Source organism: Paroedura picta, chromosome 3 (genome assembly GCF_049243985.1).
Source record: "Paroedura picta isolate Pp20150507F chromosome 3, Ppicta_v3.0, whole genome shotgun sequence".
NCBI classification, from domain to species: Eukaryota; Metazoa; Chordata; class Lepidosauria; order Squamata; family Gekkonidae; genus Paroedura; species Paroedura picta.
Genome location: NC_135371.1, coordinates 41,370,651 through 41,397,468, shown reverse-complemented (window position 1 = coordinate 41,397,468; position 26,818 = coordinate 41,370,651). Strand labels below are relative to the sequence as shown.

The 26,818-nt window shown below is 45.4% G+C and overlaps 1 protein-coding gene across 3 annotated transcripts; it reads left to right on the top strand.

The window, feature by feature from the left end:
• Window positions 1-2: 2 nt before the first annotated feature.
• On the top strand, window positions 3-21,903 carry TPRA1 (transmembrane protein adipocyte associated 1). Of its 3 annotated transcripts, none has more exons than XM_077325401.1 (11): window positions 3-336; window positions 9,828-10,009; window positions 10,295-10,427; window positions 10,577-10,663; window positions 11,131-11,203; window positions 13,529-13,608; window positions 14,873-14,983; window positions 16,543-16,603; window positions 16,998-17,100; window positions 18,466-18,546; window positions 21,591-21,903. In XM_077325401.1, the coding sequence occupies exons 2-11, from the start codon at window positions 9,840-9,842 to the stop codon at window positions 21,823-21,825; spliced, it is 1,134 nt and encodes a 377-aa protein (XP_077181516.1). In that variant the 5' UTR covers window positions 3-336; window positions 9,828-9,839; the 3' UTR covers window positions 21,826-21,903. The 3 variants fall into 3 exon arrangements, with proteins under 3 accessions (XP_077181516.1, XP_077181514.1, XP_077181515.1); XM_077325399.1 differs by having other exon boundaries at window positions 101-409; XM_077325400.1 differs by lacking the exon at window positions 3-336 and adding an exon at window positions 429-560.
• Window positions 21,904-26,818: the final 4,915 nt, after the last annotated feature.

The following is a 26,818-nucleotide window of genomic DNA, read 5'->3' as shown; positions in this document are numbered from 1 at the left end:
ACGCCTCACGATTGGCCGAAACCCTTCGGGTTCAGGGACCGTCGGTCAATTCTCAAGCGAAGCGAGAACCGAACAGCCCCCTCCTGCCAGTCGCTCCCTCCTCTCCCAGGAAACGCGCGTCGAGTTCCAAGACTCTCCTCTCTGAGCTGGCAGCCGGAGACGTCCTGGTGGAGACGTCCAGGAAAGGCGCTGTTTTCGGCTCTATTGCAAGGCGGGTTGTGGCAGACGCTCCCCCCACCCCTTGCCGGACCTGGGACAGAGTCTGCAGGATGGCCGGGTCGGAGTCCCGGGAGTGAGCCCGCGCGAGAGGAGGACGGCGGCTTCCCTCCTGTGCCGGTGGGCGAAAGCAGCAGCCAGCAGGCTGCGGAGAACAAGCAGCGCCTCCAGCGGCCGGGGCGAGCAAGAGACAGTAGGGCGCCCTTCCTTCCTTCCTTCCTTCCTTCCTTCCTTCCTTCCCAAGGCTTGTGGCCTCCCCCCCCCCTCCGTCCACTTGGGGCTTCGACTGCGGTGGGGCACTGCTGGGTGCCTGAGGAGCCCGGTGTCTCCCCGTTTGTAGACTGGTGAGCTCCGGGGCGGTGTTCTCCAGCGCGGGATGCGCGCGGGCTCCTTTCCTTTCCTTTCGGTTTGCCCCCCGCCCCCCTGATTGGGAGTGTGGATGGGCGCCCCCCGGGCGGTGGAGGCCGATTGCCGATGGGGCGGAATGCGCTGCCCAGTTTGCCCTCCCGCAGAAGGGGGCTTGTGGGGGGGGGGGATCGGGGCGCCTGCGGGGAGGCCCGCATGGCAGGGTCATGTCGAGGGGGCTTGCGGCGGGCTCCTCTGGCCTGGAGAACGAAGGGTGCGCGGTTCCCTGGCCTTTAAGGGGCGTGGGGCTGGTGCCATCTTCCTGGGTGACAGGTGGGCCCGGCCCTTCCAGTAGCCTCTTGTTCTGACTGTGGGCTTGTTCCTGCCAGCTGCCTTTTCCTCCTTACCTGCCGTGGTCTGTGTCTGTGTCTAGTCCCTGTTTCATAGTTTGGCCCGGAAACTTCGAGCATACTATCTTCGCTGTTGAGTGGAAGTTTTGGTGAGGCCTCAGGGGGATGTGCCAAATCGCTGGTTCCAAAAACGAGTGGATTTATTTGGGGAGGGTTTTGTGACATGAATGAGCAGAAGGGATTTTGAAGGAGTAGATGGGCTTAAGTTTCTACGAGGATGCATTGCCCATGCTGATCTTAATGCCACTCGACCTGGTGTGGTGTTTTCATTGGTTGGAAATCCCAAACCTCTGACACTTGGATACTACCTGTGAGTTTCAGAATTTGCACTTGCCACCTTTTAGGTCATGCCGTGTGTCGGCTTCTTTGACAGCTGTCCACAGCTGAAATGGGACTGTTTTCCCTCTCTTTCCTTTTTTGACACACTGGTAACTCAAAGGCTTGTTTCCCTAAGGCAATAAACACTCCCAGGGATATTTTCTTCTTCTCTCTAAATTAGTCACAGATTCTGTAATGCTATTTAATTAATACTTAATTTCTGAGCGGCGTTAGAGGAGGAGAACCAGGAGACCTGACTGATAATTCTTGGTGTGGTTAACTAAGCCCTTGGAGTACTGTTGTCGCAAGGAAGTGTGCTTGCTATGACACCTCCATTAAAATGTGTGGCATGATGAAGCTGCTGACTGTATAAGTGCTGTTCAGGATACTGGGTGTGTCGTCACTGGGCCCCAGGTATCCATATCAGACAAATCTGACAAGCATGCTGCTGCGTGGGAGCTGCACGGCACGTGTCGAGAGGGGAACAGGAAACTAAAAGAGAATAAGTGGAGATAAGAAAAGAGGACAAATTTGTGTAGCATACATGAAAGGAAAGGATGCTAGATTTTATCGCTGCGTGTTCTGTGTGTTTTCTCGCAGTTGCATGCTTTAACACTGTTTGTACCTAGGCCACAGGGAGTCTAGTTCCAGGTTACATCTGAAAGATGTAAGGTCAGCGATGGAAACGCTCCTTGAGTCATGATGTTTTCTTCTTACAATGCCACAATTGTAGGATCTGGTTTGTAGTTTAAAGTCCTCATGGCGTGTGAACTGAACAGATGCTTATTGTACTGAGGCTGAAAAACCCCAGGCTGATGTACTTGTCCTCGAGTACAATGAGGAAGCAAATTTTGAGAGGGTGGGACCTATGAATGTCTTGTTTAGATAAAAGGCCTCTCTCTTGATGAGCCTGGCTGCTTGTGTAGAGCGTTATGATGGCTTGGTTCCATTATTTAGCTTCTGAAGTGGGGTTGTCTGTTCAGTTTCTTTGGGGGAGGGGTGTTTTGCCCACCCTACTGGCCCAGGAAACAGAACTATTAGTTGCATAATATAGATTCCTTCAGGCATAGAAATATGAAGAATGAAATAGCCTCCAAAATTTAAAATTATAATCAATTCTGGAAGTACTAGATTACACTTCAGGATTTCTGCAACCTAATATTGAGGTCAAGGCGTATATGAACAACTCAGCTTCTGTGCTATTGTTGAGCTGTGCCAACTGCGAGCTAATTTGAAGAGAGCAGTCCTGAACCCATACTGAGGGCCTCTCAGCACATACCAACAGTGTTCCAAACATCTGTGAATTGGGATAAGAGTTTACAGGGCAGATTGCATGACTTTTAGGTGGGGAATAACTAAAGTCAATTGGTGTTTAATGGATGCTGTTTTTCATGGGCCTGGAGCAGAAGGTGGGAGGTACCACTTTGGCCATTTTCTTATGGGTATCTTGCTTACTTTCACACCTGTTTCTCAGTTGTCTTGAGTCCAGCATCTTTCGTGCAAGTTAACCCTTGCTTAAGTGGTGAAAATGTATGCTTGCAGTTATTTGGTTAGTTCTCAACTTAGTCTGTTTACAGATGGAGGCATGAAAATGTACCCTGGCCATGGCTACAGTAGAAGCAAGCACTGCGGGAGTGGCATCCACCCCCCCCCCAATTCCTACGCTGCTGCTGCTGTCCCCAATACTTGTGCAAAAGTGCAGATATGGCAGCAGTCATGCTGGGCTCCCCTGTAATCTGGGATATCGTCAAGAGCATATGCTAGGACAACATGGCAATCTGTCTCCACAATTGTAGGGACTAGAAACTTAAAAAAAGAGCTGCAATTCATGGGATTCAGTGTTTTAAAAGTTTTCATGCCATTAGTCTGTGTGCAGCCTAGGCTGCCGGGCAGTGAAGAAGTATTTGCATGTGTACATAATTCATATATAGGCATTAGTTTTAAATAGCTGTTCTAGGCCTTCCTTAATTTCTGATAGGAGGGTATTGCCATCAGCATACCAAAGATGGTTGTGTTGCATAGAAATCTCTTATTGCCATTTCTTCTTCCACTGACTACAATGCAGCCCTATATAGGGTTTGGCGCCTCCAAGTACATTTAACTTAATCTGTTCAGAGTGTAATTGCTTTAGAGATTCTGACAAAATGGGTGGTTAATACAGCACAACTGTTCAGGGCTTTGCAAGGGCCTGTCTGTATGTCTCTTCTGCATCTGTACTTCTTTAATTTGAGCTTTTTGTTGTTTATTGCCAAGGCTGCCTACAAGAAGAGGAGAAATATAAACCTATTCTCTTTTTGAAACAAACAGGTTGCCTTAAGGCTGAGGGACTTGAGAATGCAGCTTGGAGAAGAGAAGGTTGAGAGGGGACATGATTGCTGTCTTTAAGTATTTGGAAGGATGTCACTTGGAGGAGGGCACAGAACAGTTCCTATTAGCAGCAGAGAATAGGACCCACAGTAACAGCTTTAAAATACGTGTAGAACAGTACCACTAGATATCAGGGGGGAAATTCATAGAGTAGCTCAGCAGTGAAATAGGCTGATTAAGAAGGTGGTGAGCTCTCTCCTCACTGGTGGTCCTCAAGCAGCAGCTGGACAGCTACTTATCCTGGATGCTTTAGGCTGATCCTGCTTTGAGTAGGGGGTTGGACTAGATGGCCTGTATGGTCTCTTCCAATGTTATGATTCATAGAATCTCGGCTGCCTTATAAATGCCAAACAAAAGTGGTTTCCTGGCTAGAGTTTATTTCAGCCCTTTCCCTTATAAATCTTTTTCTGATAAAGGAAATAGAAAGGAACAGGAGCTTTTTGCTATGACAGAGACTGTATATCACCATCTACTGATGTGCTGTTACCTTGATTTATTGGATCATTGGAATAAAAAAGGCATTAATAGAAGGGCTCTCTATGGGCAGGGGAGCAAAAGGCTTCTAATTCTGCCCTCAAAATTGACAATCAGCGCTTGTTTGGATGTGCCCAATGGAATAAATAAGGTTTCTGCTGTTTTCATGCTGAGAATCAGTGGCTCAGATTCATCTCTTTTTTTGCATTGGAGCAATGTATAATCATAGGTAGCAACCAGTGGCTATATTAAGGACAACAGTGTTCTCAGTTAAAAATGTTTACTTGATGAATCAAGTAAAGGTTGTTTGTGACCATTTATATGCAGCTGCCTTTGGTATAGCTTTTAAGTGGAGAGGTCAGCTGTTAGAAGTCCATGCTTTTTGCCACGTCACAGGACTGTTCCAATTTGCCTCCTTCTTGACGTTGGGGTTACTGCTAAGAAGAGCTGTATGTGAAAAATGTGGTCTCCTTCTGTCTGTGTTGGTGGGAATGTGCAAGGAGAAACATGCCCAGTTCTTTTTACTTGGACGGGGACAATGTAGGCAAGATCCTCAAATTGTGTTATCTTCTTACAAGGGTAGAATGTTTCAAAATAAGTTCTAATGCAATTCTAAACAGAGAAATACCTTGGGAAGTCCGGACAAGAGTGTAACTCTGCTTACCATTGTACTTAGCGTCCCTGGAAACTTTTGCACAGAAAGTTGGATTTTCAGGATTCTTCAGTGCAAAGTGGTGTGTCTTATGTTCCTTTTGCTTGGACCAATTCAGTTCTGTTTAAAAGAGCTTTTAGAAAACCGCAAGGTGTTATCAAAAAAAAACTTTCTGAAGAGCAGATGTGAAGCGTATTTACCTAACTTATAGTCCACCTGACCAACTTAGATTCCCTTATCAGGCTCGTGGTCTTGTCAATGTAAGTTACACGTAATCACATGGTCCCCTGTAATTTCTAAAACTGATTTGATCTTGCCCTTTTATGGGTCATGAGAAGCCAGGGGAGTTCCTGGTGCAAGCAAGGAAAGCTGCACTTTGCCCTTGAGCTTCCTGCAGTTACTTATCCTCTGGAATTGGTCTTTGCAGACCTCATGTGGGCAGGTGCTAATAAAGAAGTGTATATAATATATATAGTATACTTGTTTATAAATATGCACTAGTGTGTTGCTAAGAGCCTCTTGTGGCGCAGAGTGGTAAGGCAGCGACATGCTGTCTGAATCTGTCTGCCCATGAGGTTGGGAGTTCAATCCCAGCAGCCGGCTCAAGGCTGACTCAGCCTTCCATCCTTCCGAGGTTGGTAAAATGAGTACCCAGCTTGCTGGGGGATAAACGATAATGACTGGGGAAGGCACTGGCAAACCACCCCGTATTGAGTCTGCCATGAAAACGCTAGAGGGCGTCACCCCAAGGGTCAGACATGACTCGGTGCTTGCACAGGGGATACCTTTACCTCTAATGAGCCTCTTGTGGCGCAGAGTGGTAAGGCAGCGACATGCTGTCTGAATCTGTCTGCCCATGAGGTTGGGAGTTCAATCCCAGCAGCCGGCTCAAGGCTGACTCAGCCTTCCATCCTTCCGAGGTCGGTAAAATGAGTACCCAGCTTGCTGGGGGATAAACGATAATGACTGGGGAAGGCACTGGCAAACCACCCCGTATTGAGTCTGCCATGAAAACGCTAGAGGGCGTCACCCCAACGGTCAGACATGACTCGGTGCTTGCACAGGGGATACCTTTACCTCTAATGAGCCTCTTGTGGCGCAGAGTGGTAAGGCAGCCGTCTGAAAGCTTTGCTCATGAGGTTGGGAGTTCGATCCCAGCAGCCGGCTCAAGGTTGACTCAGCAGTCAACCCAAGGGATACCTTTACCTTTACCTAGTGTGTTGCTGTGTAGGTAGATAATTAAAGGCCATCCATCATTTTGATCTTGTTTCATGAATGGATGTGGCATCAACAAACCAAATATATTCTGCTTTAGGTTATCAAAGCTGCAATCCTGGGAATATTATGGAAAGACAACATTGCAGAAGGATGAAATTGTATGTTTAAAATATCAATAACAGCATTTATGTGTGTATCTTAATAGCGTTGTAAGAACAAGGTTTGCTATTTAGAGAATGAGGCTGGTCAAATGTGACCTCTCAGATACTGGTTGGCAAGTACTTTTACCTCTCCTCTGCCCATCTGTTTCTCATCCTGTATTTTTTTTACTTTGCTGTGATAGAAAGATCTCAGGCCTGCACATTCACACAGTCCTGAATTCTTGGAGACCTTATTTATGTGAATGAGTAATAACTTGTTCACTTCCGCAGCTTTGGGGATGGGTTCTTCTGGGAAGAGCCTCCGCTTAACCTGCAGGAGAGAAGAAAGGGGAGCTAATTTCTTGACATGAGCTGGAGTAAATTAGAGTCATTCCTTAAGAATGACCTGCCCAAGTGGTTTGCCCAAGTGAAGACGTAAGAGTTTCACTTTCAGGGCAGTAAGAATGGTTGACTGAGATGCTCCCATCCGCTTTTAGGGAAGGCTTATTCAAAAAAATACCCACCTGTGATCGTTTATGCATCTGCCAGGATGGGAGCATTGAGACATCTGAACATGTATTACTCCAGTGTAGGCTATTTGATCAATACAGGGGAGAACTTATACCTTCCCTACAGAATAAGCCCAACTCAGAGGCAATCACAGACATGTTGTCAGACAAAAGCACAGAAATAACTTCTGTTGTGGCCAGATTTGCTTGGAGAGCTATCAAAACAAGGAAGACCTGGGTGGATTTGGAGCAACTTAGGTAGAGATAGTCTCAATTGCTTGAGATAATGCTTGTGAGTTTTAAAACCAGAATGATTCTTACAGCTGGAATGTTTTTATCTTCTTTTATAATATTTTAGTTATCAATATTATTTATTTATTTATTATATTTCTATACCGCCCTCCCCGGAGGCTCAGGGCGGTTTACATTAAACATATAAACAATACATGGAACAGTCTTCATTAATACTCATACATAATAATAATAATAACAGTGGTTGTAACAATGATTCTTTTATCTTGTTAATGCCAGATGTTTTTATGTATCTTGTAATTTGACTACTGGTCTAGTACCGTAATAATAAAGACTTAAAAATATATATAGCATGAGAATTACTGAACATACATATAAAGAAAAATATCAAGTGTAGTACACAGATGGTATATGTGTTCACTGTATGTGGACAGGGTTCGTGCATCTAGTAATTCAGTGGTCATGTTAGAAGCCAGATCCCTCCTCACACTGAGTATAGCATCCACAGAAACACCCTTCATTAATACTGTATCAAGTAATAATCTGCAGCTGGCTGGAGTGGACATTTGGAAGAGATTACAGTTGCATCTCAAATGCCAGAATGTACTATCTACTCCCAAACAGGTACAGAAAACATGGATGCCAGCCAGACGTCAGTCTCCAGGACATACCTGGACATTTAGATTAGATTATTTGAGATCACACGGGCAGTCTCACTAATGGTGTTCTCTCCCCACCCAAAAGAGATACATACCTATAGGACAATAGGCTCTCCAAGGATAGGCTTCCAACTCTCACACCCACGGAGCTCAATTAGTAATGCCTAACAGCTCACCCCACTTTAGCAGTTTCTTGTCCAGTAATCAAGTGGTCATTAAGTAACATTAACCTCTTTAGTTTTACTCTGGTTGAGCAATCACAATTATGTAACTTCCTCGGAACCCATCAAGGTTGCTCCCAGAACATTGTCCACACTTGGACAAACTCATCACATGCCACCTAGGCTCTTTATCAAGCACAGAAAATCTCATCAGTACATTGTTTTAGGGGCTATTACATCAGCCATTGTCCAAGGTTACATTTTTCCTATTACAAATAGGGCACCCATACCAAACAGTGTGTGTGTTCTGAGACTCTCCACCCACCCAACTTGTCTTTAAACCGGCTTTCCTCTTCCATATGTGTGAGTTCTCTGGGTACCTTGCATATATCACCAACTTGCATGTAGGCTTTCTCCCCTCCCTCCACAAAGTGCAGATCGTTTTAGCTGCCTAATGCACTGATTTCCCCTCTTCTCATCATGACGGTAACTACCACCTCTCTTCCCAAATGCTATTCCCTTTCAACCCTGCCTTCCTTTGATAATCTTGTGCATGTGTTTCATGTGCTTTTGGCAAACTTCCAGTTTACACCTGGCTGCTTTATCTAGATTTTCAAAAGGGAATAGCCCAGTATATATATGTGGTGATCTTGTAGTTACCTGCCTCTCTTTTAACTCCCTAGTTAAATTGCTAATTTCCCCAACTAAATTTAGGAGACCTAATTTTGGTAACAATCACTTGTAGAAACCCATTTCAAAAAGCACAGACTGTTACCATGCCATTAGTTGTGTTTGTCAATATGGTAATTGTTATAAGAAATATTCTCTCTCTCTCTCATACAGATTGTTTTCTGACCCCTGTTAATTAGTTTCCCCCTCTTCTTTCTTTCTTGCCCATGTGGGGAGTTGAAGGACAAAAGCCCTGACTTGTAAGTAGGCTACTTTGGGGATTGAGGAAGGTGGAAACCATTTTGCCTCAGGTGCTGTTCTTTTCACATAATGCATATACTACCTCTGAGCTCTTTGGCAGAGGGCTGGGATGAAAATGCAATACATAAATGGAATACAAACAGCCTGGAGCAAATTTAAAAGCATGCACTTTAGTAACTTGACTTCTGCAAGTGATGCAGAGAGTAATTACCTGTAATGGAAAGACCGGAAGACAGTACTGTTGGCTGTATTTCAAGTGGGCCCAGGCAAGCACTCTTGGTGGCTGCAAAACTAATTCTTAGAGCGTGACGGAGATGAATGGCGAAGCAGTATGTTGTAACTGGCATTGAGAGAATGATGATACTTTATGGAAAGGGGAAGACTGTAAAAATATGGAATAATAGAAGATTATACTGTACCTGTGTGGTTATGGAAGGAATTTGTGACACACTCTTCTTCTTCCACTTCCCTGACTGTTCAACACTGTGTGCTTAATAACCTGGAAAATGGCTGAGGTGGCCTCTGAACTGTGATGAGATGTTTGACCAGTTATTGGCTTAAAAGGCAAGAGGGTACAAAGTTCTACTGTAGCGGAAACATCCAGACCCTTTTCAAGGACAGCATCGGGTGGGGCCTGGGGATCTCCTGAAACAGAAGCATTTCAAGTCTACAGAGATCAGTTCCCTTGAAGAAAATGGCTGCTTTGGAGGGTGGACTCTAGGGCATTGTGTCCCACTGAGGACCCTGCCTTCCCCAGGCTCCACCCTAAAATCTCCTGTAATGTCCCAATCCTAGGACAGCACTGATTAAAGTGCATTCAGGAGTATGGTGGATGGCTGGGAAGCTTCTGCCTTGGAGCAAGAGCCATAATCAACACACTAAAGTGGGTGGCACTTGAGGGGAAAATGTTCTGAACAGGTGCTGTTCCTTGGTCATCTAAGAACAAAACTACACTTAACCCACACACGTACTGTAAACTTGGCTGATCACTGATGAGGATCGCAGAACAAGTGCTACACTAGCAGTACAGGGTTCAACTAGGGCATTGTGTATGTGAGGATTAATACAAGAGGAATGCCAGGTTTTAGTTTTAGTTTCTCAGTGTAAGACGGCCCTGAGGTACATCTTGTTTCCCCACTCAGTATCTGATCGTGCTGCCTTTTTCATCCCTTTCAGGATGGTGGCAGGATGAACTCCACATATGACAACACCTCGCTGCCACCTGCTACCACATTAGTAACTGCATTGGACAATGTGACTTCTGCACCCTTGACAACTGTACAGGTTTTTAATGATACCAACATCACTGTCCCACACAAGTGCCTGTTGTTGTTATATGAAGATATTGGAACAACCAGGTAAGACACAGTGACACAGAAGTGCCTTTTCTTCCTAGCAGGAATTCCAGGTCTCTGCATGGTCAGAGCAGGCACACATGCATTTTAGAAAAACAATTCAGGTGTCTTTTATTATTATTATTATTATTATTATTATTATTATTATTATTATTATTATTATTATTATTATTGGATTTATTTCTTGCCACTCCCTTGCGGCTCGTGGTGGGTTACAGCATCCCAAAATCCCCATTAAAACCCCATTAAGAACAATAATAACATTACCAATACTTTCCCCCCCTCTAGGGTCCGTTATTGGGATCTTTTGCTGCTGGTTCCCAATGTGCTTTTCTTTGTATTTCTTCTCTGGAAGCTGCCCTCTGCCAGGGCCAAAATCCATGCCACTTCCAGTCCAATCTTCACTACCTTCTACATACTAGTGAGTATGTTCTTCCTTTGTGTGGAGTATGTTGACACGCTCCTTGTTACAGAAGATAGGCACATACGGCTATCAAACAGCAATGATGCTATGGAGCTAGTCTGCCACTAAGCGTGTTCTTTCTTCCTTCCCTGTGGTCTATCTTCTAGGTATTTGTGGTCGCTGTGGTTGGGATCGCTCGGGCTGTTGTCTCCATGACAGTCAGCGCCTCAACTGCTGCGACGGTTACTGACAAGGTGAGCTTAGCCCAGAAGGCAAGGATGGAACTGCTGCCCAGACTGTCTTTTCCTGCGGCCTTTCCGTTCCTTTCTTGGTGTTCTTTTTATGGCCGTCAGTTATGAAAATGTCTGTTTGTTACAGGGTGGCCTATTGTGTGTGCTTCCCCAGCTTACACAATGTACCTTCAGTGCTCACTTCTTACTCAAATGATCTTCATTCAAGTGACTTTGCTTTGAGAATTTTTTTTTGACTGAGACAATTATGTATATTGTATCAAATATAATTGGAGAATACACCCCATGCTGTGTAACCAATTATGAAGAGACTCGACAATGGTGTGTGCACTTAACCAATGAGAGAAATGGTTGGTGGAAGGGCTTTCTCTGTTTGCAGAGTTTCCTTAGGGGAAGAAAGGTGATGTCCCTGGACTAACTTTCCCTTATGTCATAGTCCTGACCATTCATCTCTTGACTGCTCTCTCTAGATCCTATGGGAAATCACAAGATTCTTCCTTCTGGCCATTGAGCTGAGTATGGTGATCCTTGGTCTGGCATTTGGTAAGATTCACTCTACAGAGCTTCTTGGTACGCTTCCCTGGCAAGATAGATGGAAGCTGATAAACATGCCTTGCTTTTGAACAAAAGAGCCAGTCCTGTTGAGCACAAAGAGAACATGAGATTGAAAGTCTACCTTCTGGGAGGGGGGGGGGGGACAGTCCAATCATGGGTGTGGCTTGGCTTCTCCCATAGCTTGGCTTAAACTGTGCCACAGGAGAAGCTGGCCCCAAGATCTGCTACGCTGCAGTTAACAGATTGCTCTCTGAGGCACAGTGTCTTCAGGGGCTGGCTTTTTCTGCAGCCTGGTTTAAACTGGGCTACATGAGAACCCAGCTCCAAGGTGAGAACCCAGCTCCAAGGTGAGTCGGCAGGAACAGTCTGCTTCCCCCACCCGATGCAGCTGATCCTCGGGCTGTCTTCTGCAGTCTGTTTAAACTTTAAAAGGACTGCAGTAGCAGCTTGACAAACAGCTGAGAGGCAGGAGTAATTTGCTCTTGCCTCTCCACTGTTTTTGAATCTACCAATAATTCCCAAATATATCTGGGGGTTTCTTGTGATTTTTTTCCCTGGTTTCCCCAAGAAAAGCCAGATAGGGAAGCCATAATATACTCGAAAAATGCCAATAAGTTAGATTTGAATGCACACCCCTAACGTGTAGTTGCAGCTTGCCCTGTCCACTACTAAGGAGGGGGTATTTTTTGACTAGCATTAGAACTGGCTTGGTACAAATACAGCACTTATATTGGAAAGAAATACTGATAACCCTTTCCCGCTTTAAGCTGCTGGATAACTACCTGAAATATGCAGAGAGGCACCTGCTAAAATTCTTTTGGATGACAGGTCAAAGGTGCTTTCAAATGTGGATGCAAAATTTTGCTTCTTAGCATTTAGTAAACCAAATGCCTTTCTTAAATAAAATGGGCAATTTGAGTGTTGCCGCATTTGTATACTTTATCATCCGTGTATCCATTTTTATTTGATGTATGCAAATAATCATATAATCAAATGTACTTTGTTTGCTGGTTTTTGACCGTGTTATAAATCTGATTCTGAACACTTATATCAGGAAATGGCCAAACTCTCTTAGCACCTGGCATTCAGACTCACTGTACATAATCAGAAATATAGGCGCCCAAGTAGGTTATTTTAGAGGTGAACAGACTGATTTATATGGCATGATCGTTTACTCGTGGATGAGTTTTTTAATTGGCACTGAATGCCAGGATCATGTGTCCAGGTCAACCCTTAGTCTCAGGAATGTCTAGCAGCCAGTCTTTCCTGCTATAGGTCCACTCATATGGAGCCTGGGATAATGAGGCTTTTAGTTCCTCTCCATCCCTGCAGCCCCTTCCAGCTGCCCTGAAGACCATTCCCAAGGCTGTGGAACCTGTGTAGGGTAATAATCATGGACTGGCATGAGGCAGTCCTTCCTCTTTTGCAACCACAGATCCCTTGGGGGAAAATGCTCTCTTCATCCCTGTGCCTTTCCTCACTCCAGTCCACTGACCTGCATAGCTGGTCCTCTATGGGGGTTTCATGACTCCAGGAATGATTTCTTTTCCAGGAATTGGAATGGTCTACTGGAATGGTCTACTTTAAGAGCCTCTTGTGGCGCAGAGTGGTAAGGCAGCCGCCTGAAAGCTTTGCCCATGAGGTTGGGAGTTCAATCCCAGCAGCCGGCTCAAGGTTGACTCAGCCTTCCATCCTTCCGAGGTCGGTAAAATGAGGACCCAGCTTGCTGGGGGGTAAACGGTAATGACTGGGGAAGGCACTGGCAAACCACCCCGTATTGAGTCTGCCATGAAAACGCTAGAGGGCGTCACCCCAAGGGTCAGACATGACTCGGTGCTTGCACAGGGGATACCTTTACCTTTTACCTTACTGGACTGGAGACCAGAAGGAGTCTTTGCCTTCAGTGCCTGGGTGGGTCCTGATATGGTTACACCACCAGTTTTTCTGACTTTGCCAGAGGCAAATACTTACGTAGATTGGGGTGGGGAAATAGACAATACAGTGTCAGCACAGAGGGGCTTGACAGTGGACTGCTGCGTCAGGTGGAGGCCCTCCGTTCCTTGCACCGCCTGGTTAGAACAGTATTCATGAGCCACATAATAAAAGGGGAAGGGAAAAGTCAGCCTTTGTTTTATAAGCTCCATACACACTGACTTGACAGTGAGACTTGCTTTTGGGATGAGATGTATGCAAACGCTGAAACAGTGGGCGGAGTAGGCACACGCAGCTCTCAGTTGGCCATTATCTGATGCCAGCATAATATACTTAAGCATGCCAGGGGAGTGATTCACGATGTGCTTGTTGTTCATCCAGGTCATTTGGAGAGCAAATCCAGTGTCAAGCGTGTGTTGGCCATCACTACAGTTCTGTCGCTGGCCTACTCTGTGACTCAGGTAAGTGTGGGAGATGGGTGAAGCGAAAGCACCTGACTGGCACACTCCCTGCTTTAAGAGGGTGGCTTGTCGTGGATCAGAGAGAAGGGACAGGAACAGCTTGAGGGGTGTGACTTGCCTATCCTTGCTAGACCAGGGCAGGGCTTTGACACAGTGCAAGGCAGGCTGGTCATCTTGGATGGAAAACAGCATCTTTGCAAGGGGCTTTGGCTCATGTGTCAGCAGCTCCGTATATAATTTTGGTCCTGACTAACAAGTGTCTCTAAGCTTTAGGCATATTTTTCTTTCATACCTGCATCCAGAATCACTCTTGGCTGGTTCAGCATTGAGCACCATCCAGGTGTCTGAAACAGACACAGTAAACTGCAACATAATAGGAAGAGAACTTCCTGTTGAAGAGAAAATGGCAGAACTCTTGCTTTATCTGTGCTGCAAATCGCAGCTACGGTGCCATGTTTCTGCCATTCATTTATACTGAATCAGACCTTAGGCCCACTATTGTATACTTGGACTGGCAGCGAGTCTTCAGGGTCTCAACCAGAAGTCTTTCATGTCACCTGCTGCATGGTCCTTTGAACTGGCAATGTAGGGCAGTGGTCCCCAATCTTTTTATCACTGGGGACTGGTCAATGCTTGACAATTTTTACTGAGGCCCGGGGGGGGGGGGGTTAGTCTTTTGCCAAGGGAGGTCGCCGCTGCCTGAGCCCCTTGCTTTCCCGCCGGCGCCCCTGACTTCCCGCCACCTGCTGGGGGTGCTGCCATCAGCAGCTGTGCAGTGCCATGCCGAGGGGGAGCCCCAGCCATGGCGGCTGCTGGACAGCACCAAAGGTGAGCTGGTGGCAGAGTGGCAGGGCAGCCCCTGAGGCAGGAGCCGGGGAGGAGGACGAGGAGGGGCCGCGGCCCGGTACCGACTGATCCCTGGACCAGGGGTTGGGGACCGCTGATGTAGGGGATCCAACTTGGACCCTTTTGCATGCCAATAGAGGCTCCTCCCCTCCCTCTCTCCTCACCCACTAATTCTTACACCAAAATCCCCTTCCCTTCAGTTTCAGCAATGTGTCACTTTCATGTATTTCAACATTTCTGAATTGTTTGGGAGATCTTGTTACTTTAGTGGAAAGAGTTGGCTTCCAATGAGGACAAATGCCTCTTTCATGGTCTCTTATGCTGAACGTGGTAACTCGGTGTGTGTTACTAGATCATATTCTATTAATGCCCCCTCCTTGCACAAACTCCCTTGCATTGTTCTCTGCTAATTTTTCAGGGAACGCTAGAAATCCAGTACCCAGACGCCAGACTCTCAGCAGAAGACTTCAATATCTACGGCCATGGTGGACGACACTTCTGGCTTGCAAGCTCTTGTTTCTTTTTTCTGGTAAGGTCCACAAGTTTCATCCTTCCTGAACAATTTGGGAGAACAAGAAGGTCTTCTCCCTGATAATTTCTCATTTTCTTCTCTCAACTTGTTTCCCGATAGCTTCTAAAAATACTGTCCCAAGGTGATCAACCAGAGCCTTTTTTATTCTTGTATATTCGTAATCTTCACTTCCTGGGTCTGAGTTTCCTGGGAGACTACCTGCTATAGAGAAAATGATAAAGAGTTAAAACGGGTTTATTCGCTGTGATACTACTTTCTCCTGTGAATTTATGCAATATATTAACAGCTGTAACAGTTCAGTTGCATATACGGTATCAGACTTTTAAATTCTGGATTAATTTTTATTGTAATTAATAATTTTTTTTCCTGAATCTATGCTCTGTCAGTTGCTTAGGAGGTTTGGAATGAGCATACATATTGTGCTATATTAAACTATACTAATGGTGGGTATTAGTAAAGCATTATTTGTTGTTGTTGTTATGTGCGAAGTCGTGTCCGACCCATCGCGACCCCATGGACAATGATCCTCCAGGCCTTCCTGTCCTCTACCATTCCCTGGAGTCCTTTTAAGTTTGCACCTACTGCTTCAGTGACTCCATCCATCCACCTCATTCTCTGTCGTCCCCTTCTTCTTTTGCCCTCGATCACTCCCAGCATTAGGCTCTTCTCCAGGGAGTCCTTCCTTCTCATGAGGTGGCCAAAGTATTTGAGTTTCATCTTCAGGATCTGGCCTTCTAAAGAGCAGTCAGGGCTGATCTCCTCTAGGACTGACCGGTTTGTTCGCCTTGCAGTCCAAGGGACTCGCAAGAGTCTTCTCCAGCACCAGAGTTCAAAAGCCTCAATTCTTTGACGCTCGGCTTTCCTTATGGTCCAACTTTCGCAGCCATACATTGCAACTGGGAATACCATAGCCTTGACTAAAGCATTATAGCAAAGCTTATTTTGAATCAGAAGAAGAGCTGTATTTTTTGTATCCCACTTTTCACAGGGTGTTCTTTTTCACTGCCCCAAGGAGTCTCAAAGTGACTTACTATGGCCAGCCTGCCCTTCCTTTCCCCACAACAAAAACCTGGGGGGTGGGGGTGGGTGAAGCTCTGAGAGAATTGTGACTAGCCCAAGGTCACCTGGCTGGCTACATGTGGAGAAGAAATGGGAACTCAAACCCAGCTCTCTCAAAGTAGTATGGGGGGGGGAGTTGTTTAGGTCTGCAGATATTAAGATGGAGACTTCTCCCGGTTAGAGGTCAGTGCTCTTAACCACTACACCAAGCTGGCTCTCAGTTGATGTAGGTCACAGCCAACCTGTGCTTCCTTCCATTGATCAATAAAGCAGTATGCATGTGGAGAGGGGGAAAAGAAGAGTGCAGTATATGGAGAATACTTTTATTCCCACACAGAGATACCACTGAGATAGTCCTTGTATGAGTGGTAGCAGAACTAAGGGACTGCTGAGCACTTTGTAGCCCTAGCACCTCAGTATCTTTGCCACAGCACTGTGCTTAATTCCCAAACATGGAATGCCCCTCCCCAGTTACCTGTTGCCTTCTTTTTCAATAGGTTTATTCATTGGTGGTGATTCTTCCAAAAACTCCTCTGAAGGATCGTATTTCTCTGCCATGTAAGTGACAAGCGTCTCTTCAAAGTAGTATGGGGCAGGGGGGAGTTGCTTAGCTTTGCAGATATTAAGATGGGGACTGGGTCTACAGGGCAGTGCCAGAGTGTTCTGTTTCACAGACAAAACCCATCCATCTGTTCTTTACAGGCCCAGAGAGGCAGCTGTGGTAGTTTCAGCGCTGTCATTGCTTGGTCTAGAAGCAGCTTTCTCAGATCTGGGATATGATGGGTGTGGCAGCTAACGGGCTGTGCAGCCACCCATCTGTTTGTCTCAGGGCAAGCATTTCCCTCAGCGTGTTTCTTCTGCACACAAATGGAAGCCATGTTTGCAATACTTCTGCCCGAGAGGAGATACCCTGTACTGACTTTGACTCCTTTGCCTTTCACTGTCTTTTCAGCAAGGAAGAGTTTCTACATCTATGCTGGAATTCTTGCTGTGCTGAACCTGGTGCAGGGCCTGGGCAGTGCTTTGCTCTGTGCAGGCATCATAGAAGGATTGTGGTACGTGTTTAGAGGCCAGATTAAACCTTTGTTACCCCTTCCAGGTTACTGCCACTGAGTCCAACTGAGTAGCAAGCTCAGCCGCTGCAAAGTCCTTTACCCCAGGCCATCTTTCTGAGGAACAGCAGGTGTGACTTCTTCCCACACCCAAACTCCATAAGGGCAGGCTGCAGTGGGCTCTTCCTGCTTCCCAGGGTCTCTGTGCTACTCATCATCTGGCGCCACCAACCTACACCACCACCATCGGGTGCCACCAACCTCTCTTTTTTCTCCCTTGCTTTGTTTGAGGTCCATGGTTATCTTTCTCCTTCCTCCTGAAAGGATTAGCAATTTCCAAGAACCAATTGCTGGGCCAGGCTTCTCCTTCTGGCCAGAATTCCTCTCCCATTCTTCCCTTCTGAATTCTCTAGAGAGAGTAGGGGATAGTTGTCAGTGCTGGCTCAGTGGAGCACTGCTCCAAGGGACTGGAGGAATGGAGATTTTTGTCCCTCATACAGGGAAAAGGGCTTTAGGGTGGACAGCTGGTGGGTCAGGGAGTTGGCCCACTGTGTTACCTGTGAAGTGCTGACACTGATCAGTAGATAGTTTTCCTCCTTCCATAAGGAGAGTGATCCCCACTTTGGTTCTCCTGCAGAAGTAATGCTGTTAGTGTGAATTCAAGAACATCTCACTGTGAAAAATGAAACTGGGAAAGGCTAGCTAATCATGGGAGTCCCAACTTTCCCAGAAGTCAGACAGTATGTCAGCCATTTTGTCTTTTAGTCTAAATAGTGTAGAAAACAAAGAGGACATGCTAGAAGGATCCCCCACCCCCTTGGGACTAGTGGCTGTACCTGCTTTTCCTCTATTTGCACAAGGCAGTGGAAACCAACACTGACATTTGAAACACTGAACCCATTGATTCGGTCTCCGCCAGAAGTCTCTTGGCCTAGAAGTAATATAAAAGTTTGCAGCCATTCTGTATTTGACTGGGATAGAAATCTGTGTGTTATATTTCACTGGTGGCAAGAAACCTAAGACCACCTTGTGCGGTGCTGTTGTCTGGGGAGGGTGGGAGAGAAAAGAAGCCAAAACACAACACTGAATAAATGTGACACCCGAAAACACTTTCTGTGATGGAGTGAGTTCTGTCTTTGGGTCCCTGGAGGCTTGTAAGCCTTTGAAGAGAGGAAATCCTTCACTGAGACACGGTGTGTCTGTTCCCTGGGAAAACACTGCCGTGCTAACCTGTTTTCCTCACTTTTGCCTCTCTTGGGGAAAAGAACCTCTTCCTGAATACATAGTTGTGTGAGTTATACAGCCAGTGCAGCATGTTTTTTAGTGCCAGGATCAGATTCTCAGCAGCTGTCTCTTGTCTCTCGACAGCTGTGTCGATGCCACGACCTTCCTCTACTTCAGCTTCTTTGCCCCTCTCATTTATGTGGCGTTCCTGAAAAGCTTCTTTGGGTAAGTGGCCAAGGTTTCCAAACTGTTTAATGCCTTCTTACCTTACAGCTAGCACAAAGCAGGTGCTGAGACCAACATGCCTTAAGGACTGTCTTCTCCCATATGAACCAACCTGCGCACTCTGGTCTTCTGGGGTGGGGTGGGGTGGGATGTGCTGCTTTGGCTGTTCTGCCTCTGAGGCCAGATGGGTGGCGACTCCAGAAAGGGTATTCCTCCTCATGCTACCAAAACTCTTGAACTCCTCTAGGAAGATTCTTCTGTCTCCCTCTGTGTCTTTCAGGCATATGAAGCCTTTATTTGTTTCACCTAGCATGACTCCAGTAATGTTTTTATGGCTGCCCTCCTTATTGCCGTTTGTGTTTTTAACTGAATTTTATATTCAACAGTTTTATGTTTGCTGCCTTGTGGACCTTGATTGGGGGGGAAAGGCAGTATAAAAATGCTTTAAATATAATAATAATAAAGTCACTCCTCTCTAGTTCACTCGTTATTGAGCTTGGAGTGCCACCGTGTGGCCACTTTGGAAAGTAGGCATGCTAATTGGAAGACTCCTTGCAAATAGTCCAAATGACTTTTAATTGGCAGGGCTGGAATCGCCACTTCAGTGTTTCCACAGGCTCTGACTGCAGGCTCTGGAGATGCTTCAGCATATACTCCCTGCCAGTCTGCGTGGCATTAGCAAGAGCTAGCTTCTGATGCGGCGTGGCTTGGAGGGGTGGTGATGGTGTTGTCCTGGGGAGAAAAATCCCTGCAAGGCCTTAATCGCCCCCACAGAGTCAGTATGGTTAGAATGTAGAACAAAGACTGGGGAGACCTGGGTTCAGATCCCTGTTTGCACTGTGAAGCTCACTGGGTAACCATGGGCAAGCTTCTCTTAGCCCTAGGTTCTTTTACAACTCTGTTAGGAGATAATAATAGGGTTGCTGCATCAGCGTAGGCCACCCTGAACATCTCGGAGGGGAAACGTGGGATATACATTTTTTTTACAGAATTTACCGCTGCCTTTCTGCCCCCTATTAGGGCAACCAAAGTAACTAACAAATTAAAAAACATATGTAAGAAAATCCAAACAACATCATTAAAACAATCAAAACCAAAAGCTAAAATACACATGCAGAAATGTTAAAACAACAGTTAAAACATAGGGAAGGAAGAAGGATTCATGAGGGAACACTAGACAAAAGTGTTTACTAGCTGGCAGAAGACTGTAGGAGGGGAGGGTCTTTGGGAGAATTCCAGAGTTTTGGTGCCATGACTGAAACGGCTCTGTCCCCAGTGGTTGCCTGCTTGATCTTAAAAGGTAGTGACATCTGGTGAAGAGTCTCAGAAGTTAACTATAACAGCTGAGTATGTTTGTAAGCGGGTTAGCAGTCCTTCGGGTGTGTCAGTCTGAAGGCTTTAAAGGTCAGCACTAGTACCTTGACTTGTGACCAGAAGCAGATTGGGAGCCAGTATAGGTGGGTCATGACTGGAGTAATATGGTCCCTATAAACTTCTCCATTCGATATCCTGCTTGCCGTGCTTTGCACCAATTTTCAAGGGTAGCCCAGTGTAGAGCACCTTGCAGTAATCAAGTTTGAATGAATTGACAGTGTTCTGACTGAGCTTTCCATATTCCTGGTTGGGCATCATAGTGCCAGCAAAGTTCAGCACACAGCCATTCGTTTTGCTCTAGAAAAGAAAGGCAGCTCTGTCCTCTAAATTGGTATTGCTTGAAAGAGTCTAATTTAAATCAATGTAACGGCACAGAGTACAAATCAAGCCAAAATTAGGCACTTTGAAGTCCCATTGATTTCATGCATGGATTTAAGCATATGCTTTGCTCTTTCACTGAAAAAAAATTATGGGATGCAAAAGCATTTCACTTCAGCTGAAGTGAGGCATATGTATGAGCATTAGGTATCTGTAAACTGTATTTGAGATGCATGAACCAAGCATCCCATGTGACTCTGTGGTGATAATCTTGAGAGCTTCATTTCTATGGGCATAAAGTTACCTACTTTGGCTATGACTATCTGGCACACTTGGCTTGAGGAGAATGTATGACAAGTACTAAAAGCTGTTCTTCTCGAAGAGTCATTGGAGTGAAAAGGTTCCAGAAATGAGACATTCAGCAGAAAAGGGACTTGTAGTGTAAGGACAACTGAACCTTTCCTGTTGTGCAGGTTCTGTTGTTTTGAAATCCTTCTTCTCAAGCACATTCTTGCAGTTGGAGTCGCCTCTGACATTGAAGCCCTTTCATACAGAGTCCATGAAAAGGGGACACAGGGCACCATTTCCTTTCTGCATGACTCTTAGTGGGCTTCTGAAAATGAAGAACGTAAGAAGCACTTTGCTTCTTCTTCACACATAATACCCTGTAGTGCCATAGAGACCAGACAGAAGCCTCTAGCAGTTTGCGAGTATGGCGCATCATGGCGCATTTAGCATTCAAAGGCCAAAATGTAGATTCCTTTTATTGCTGTGATATTGACATTCAGGTAAAGGTTCCTACCAAATGGCATTCTAGGAGACTTTTGAACACCCAGCATTACTCCCCCCCCCCCCCCCGCTTTCCCCTCCCTTACTGATCAAGTCCCAGTTTAAAATGTGGTGCTGCTACACGGAGAAGTCTGAACCTGGTAGTATAATTGAGAAGACTTTAGTCTGAAGATAGTAAAGGTGTGGTTGGAAAGAGGACAGTCACAAAGTGATAAGCAACCAGTCCTAAGACAAGAATATTGACTGTCAAGTCACATCTGACTTACAGCAACCCTGTGAGGTCCTCAAAGAAAGAGACAACCAGAGGTGGTATGCTATGTCGTGCCTTTGCGTAGTGACACTGGACCTCTGTGGTGGTCTCCTCAATGGGATAGCCAGGTCATGCTGGATCTTAAGTTCTGCATATCTCCAGGTGGATGTGACCTGGTGTCAAAGTACAGTCTGACTGATGTCTCCCCCCCCCCCCTTCTTGTCACTGAAAACTGCGTCTGAGCTGAGTTGGTTCTTATGCTCAGAAAAGTATATCACCCTAAAAAGTATATTTTTCCTTTTAATGGTTCCAGGTCTGAGCCAAAGATCCTCTTCTCCTATAAATGCCAGGTGGATGAACCTGAAGACGTTGATGTACACCTCCCGCATGCCTACGGCGTGGCCAAGAAAGAAGGCCCCGATTCCACCTTCTACTCCAGCACCCAGATTGACACTGCAGCATATCTCGACGATATTGCTTCCATGCCCTACCATGTGGGCAGCATCAACAGTGTTGACAGTGACCGCTGGAAAGCCATCAATTCTTAAGGCAAACCTGGTTCCTGGTTTTTTGTTTTGTTTTTTCATGAAAGCTTCTCCCTTGGGATCCCTCAGCTTTGTGACAAATTTGCCCTTGGAATTCTTTAATGTGTTGCTGTTTCCCTTGAGGATTTTGAATACATACATATATATATATTGAAATCCAGCTTGGAAGAAAACTCGGCTACGATGGTCTTACCAGAAGTTGGCTTTTTTCATGCCAGAAAAACCGAGACAGCTTTGTTTCAAAATATACAAATATTAAACCTTTCATCTTGAACATTCCAAATATACATGATTAGGAGAGGCAACAAATTTTTATTGACGATGAAAAGAGCATACAAGTGGGAGTGTCCTTGTCTGTTCCGCTGAATATAAAACTCAACATGTTTTTGAGATTCCACTCGGGTGAATTTCCTAAGCGTTCCTATTCCCGACCAGACTAAGCTCCCAGCAGAACGCTGTTTGGAAAACAAACTGAGAGAGGAGGAGACTGATCTCTGGCAGGCTACTGGGAACTTGTGACATGGGCAAACTCTGGACACTCTTTCTGGAAAGATTTGCTAAATATTCCCATAATTCATTGCAGGAGAAGAGTGTTTCTGTGTGCGTGTGCATAATATACATATATAATATTTATAATATACATCCTGGATATTGCAAGAGGAAAGAAAAGTGGCCAGCAGGGAAAGATCTCTGTGGAATTTGTTGCTGTGCAACTGAACTGCTGTGACTGGTGGGTGTGCAGCTGTGGCTTTCGTACACTGAATTAGGGCTGAGTTTACAGATAAAACTTAGCCAAGAGTGAGTTATAGAAAAGTATCTGCTGTTTGATGCTGGGCAGAACTCCAGAGCCAGTGGAATGAAGAAGGAAAGAGTGGGTTCCAACTGACAGCTCCAAAAGTGTTCCAAAGTCCTGGATGAGTGGAAGTATTCTGGTATGTGTTGAGAGGTTGTGAGTGACAGTAGGGTTGGCATCGGTGTGGAATACAGGGTTGCAGTAACTTAGATCTTGAGGTTGGAATCAGGCTGTTCAGGGGGGACAACCATTTTCCTATGTGCCCTTCAGCTGAGGCTGATTGTACTGCATAGTACAAGTTTTTAGGATCAGATGAGACTTCCTTGAACTGGGCTTGGAGTATTAGTTGTCTGAAGCCTACGGTGCTAAGTAGCTGGTGGTTTCCTTGGCAGTCGAAGCAACCCATCTTCTGAATCTTGTCTGGGGAATCAGGAAAGTGAAAGGAGGGTATTCTCCAATAATAATGGAGGTGCTCTTGATTTCATACAGGAGACAGGGAGAAATGGGGCTGGGGGAACTCCATACCCTGACTCTGAAGGATATCTATGTAGGAATGTCTAGCTTTCATCACCATTCCTACCATGTAAGCAAGCAAAAGAAGGAAGAATGGAAAGGAAAACTAACCCGCTTGCATAATGGGAGCATATTTGTTGGAACTGTGGCTGGCCAGAAAGCAAGTGGTAACACGGTTCATTTTACAATTGAGAGTTCCAGGCAGGAACATGCCCAGGTTTCTTATTTGCTGTTGCTGATATTCTAGATTCTGATGATATATGGCAGAGATCCTGTGCTTAGGTGGAGGTTTTTTGGAATTGAATGGAGTGTACTTTCCGGCTGATACCTTCAGGAACAAGGTGGAAGCTGGTTAGATCCTGCTGCTGTCCTCTGGCTAACACTTGCTTCCACTTCCGCCTGATGGTTCTACTCCATGTGATACCTGCTTGGCCCATCAAAGTGTTTTTTGACTTTAAACACTTTTTAAAATTACTCTTCCTCCCCAATCTTATTTGATTCTACCTGCTTTGGATAACTTAATGCAAATGGACAGGATTATTGTGGTGACCTTGCTGCCACCCCAGTTTAACCTGTAGTAAATGGAGGCATTTGATACTAGAGATGTCACCTCTAGGGGGAGGTGTCTCTTATCCCATATGGTTTAGCCTCCAGTTGTTTGTTGGATACCTGGCAAGGATGGGCTGGCCTTCCCATGGTCTTACTCTGACTCATGTACATACTTACACACCCTCTGTAACGCACTGGATAGTAGGTAGAGCTTGGCAATAGGGCAGTCAAGAGAGATGTGATGTGACTTGGTTGTTATCCAACCATGTGTACAGGCATGTCTGTCCATTTTATAATGTCTTTTTACCCTGAAACAAGCCAGTTCTGTCTTTCCATTGGCCGCAGGGCACTAGATGGGGGGAGGGTAGAGGGGCAACAGTTATGCCTAAAGTATTTTTTCCTGACTCTGTTCAACTGGAATTATAGATGCTTCCCTTGAGTAAGGCGGTTCCTGGATCTTGGTAAAATGTTAACTGACCAGGCAGCATAGGGACCCTCGGCAATAAAACACAATTCCCTTGGGTTTGAATGTTTATATATGCCTCCTCCTACAATTTGTAGAAAATGCATAGTACCCTGAAATATGAAGATGGATTCCTTGAGCAAAGTGAATTGGAATGAGTCGGAATTTGGATCATGGTGTGCTAACCGTGGTGCAGTGCTTGGTTCTTCTACTTTCTCTTTTTGACTCCTCGTAAATCTCAGTGTCTGTACACCCTATGTTGTCTCTGCTGCTGAGGAGTCTCTGCACTAAGTGGAAGAATTGTCTCCTTCCAAACATTGAGGTTTTTATGGGTATATTAAAAAAGAATGCCTCCCATGGCTCAGCACCACAATTCTTGAGCGGGCGTGCCTGAGTATGTGTGAACACACAGCCTGTTCTTTGTGATGTTGGGGGGAGGGGAGGGGGCTGGAAATAGAATAATGTATATTTTTCATCTGTAAAATAAATGAACTTTGACATAAACCTTGATCTCCTTTCTCTCATGAAACAGACTCAGAGTGTGTGCACAGTATTCACCCCCCCCCAAAGCCTGAAAATTCTTCCTCTCAAAATGAAACGAGTAAAAAACTATGAATTTTCATTTTTATTTTAAAAAATTGGCTGTGTTCTTAAAGAGCAGAATGGAAATGATGCAGAGTTGGAATGACAATCTGTTTCAATATAATTGGCTAACTTTGCTGTTTTTGCTTGAAAGGGTAGTCTTCCTCTTCCTTTCTTCTATTACTCCAAGAAGAATAATGGCCTTTTTGCAGCCTTCAAAATTTCCCTGTTGTCATGTAGCATCCCAAACAAAGTGACTTTTCCCACCGCCGCTTGCCATGAAGGAACCCTTTGCTTCCTAAATATGACTTCACATTCACGCAGCAAGGTGCTGCATTGCCAAGTGATAGTACAGGCCACATGCTCATTAAGGGATACTGACCTGATGGATTTAATCCCACCCAATTCAGTGCATGAGAGATTGTTTAGGAAGCAGCTCAAAATGTTATGGACTGTCTTGGAGTAAAAGCCTTTGTATGATCAGAGAAAAGCAGGGTGTGTGTTTGTGTGTATACGTACGCACATGCGCATGTACACACACATACACGTCCCAATTATTTTCCAGAATGAGTTGCCTGTGAGTGATTGATTTTGGTTACCATGTGAAGAACAAGAAATCCTTATCCATGGTCCCTCTATATATTTGTGAAACAACCTGGGAGGTGGAAAACGTCCGGCTGTCCAAGTTGGAATAGGGCCAATCAGGGTGCAGCCAGCAAAGCCCTGCCCCTGCAGCTCCTGCCCTCCTTCCCTGGATTCTAGCCTCTTTGCTCTCAGATGTGCCTCAGTGCCTGGAGCCAGCAGCAGGTAAGGGGAGAGGGCCCTGGGCAAAGGGTCGTGGTGGAGGGCCTGCTAACGAGGGCCTCCCACCCTGCTGACTGCCTGCCAAGGAGCTCTATCCTGGGCCTGCTAACAAGCTGGCTAGCCACTGCTTGCCTAACTTGATCTGGCTGTGAGCTGCCTGGCCAGGGGCTAGGGGAGGGGACCCTTTCAAGGCCCATTCTTAGGAACGGGCTTTGAAGCTAGTAATAATAAAACAAGTCCAGGAGCAGCAGCATACAAAGGAGATTACAATTGCTTTATTTGGAATTATACATCTGAATTATTTGCCTTCATCTGACACTGAATGCTTCTGATCTGAGTGCTAGCAGTATAGCAGTAATTGAATAGATGGTGGGGAACTAGTAGCAACCATAGCCTTAGTTAATTCCAAAGTCTTCTGGATTTTTTTTTAAATTCAGGGTTCCGATGGAAGGTCTGTAGAGGGGAAATAGGTGAAAATGCATTCTTATAAGTCCCTGACAACGTAACATGCCCATAAGGAAAAATTCATCTATTGATGGCCAAGTTTGGACAGTTTAATAGGGGTTTGATGGAAGAAACACACTTATTTTGCATTAGTTGAATGCAAGTCTCCTGGTATTGTACTGAAGAAGCCAAAGAGAGCAAGTGATTAGTGTCACGGCATGCAACCAATGTCTGTAGTATTAACTTCAAAATACACATTTACCTGGGGCTCTCATTCAGGAATGGTACATTTGTATACTTAGCATCTGGTCTCTCATTCTCCACCTTCTAAGTCTCTTTATTTCAGAATGCAGTTTACACTGTCAAATTTGTGAGATCTAATTTCCAAGCAAGACAGATAATGATCTGCTGTGCCAATAAGGCAACTTGATACAGAACCAATATGGCTGCGTCTTCTGTTCTCATCAATCAGCAGAGTACATAGACCACTATCCTGATAGCACTTTCCAGGGAGTAAGCCCCAATGAATAAAGCTGGACTACTGAGTAGATCTGCTTAGGGTAGATCCCATTATGACTAAATAGGCACAATAAGTATTTTTATGAAGGATTTCAATTAAGTACCCAAAAACATTTCCATAGGACATTAATTAGGGAAAGGTGGTTGGTATTCTGGAGCATCCCATATACTGTTTCAGTTTAAGGACAGCAGGAATATGAGAAATAAGCCAAAAACAAACAAAAAAAACAGGAAAGTATATTGATTCTGGTACTGATGTGGATTTGCTGATTGGCAGGAATGCCCCTGTCATTGTATGGTCTTGCTGGTCTGTGGTGGGCTTTTAAAAT

Bases quoted from the DNA above. Each gene is read 5' to 3' on its own strand.
- TPRA1 (XM_077325401.1), top strand. From the start codon at position 9,840: ATGAACTCCACATATGACAACACCTCGCTGCCACCTGCTACCACATTA. The intron at 13,609-14,872 runs GTAAGTGTGGGA...CTAATTTTTCAG, and splicing joins TGGCCTACTCTGTGACTCAG to GGAACGCTAGAAATCCAGTA. The intron at 17,101-18,465 runs GTACGTGTTTAG...GTCTCTCGACAG, and splicing joins GGCATCATAGAAGGATTGTG to CTGTGTCGATGCCACGACCT.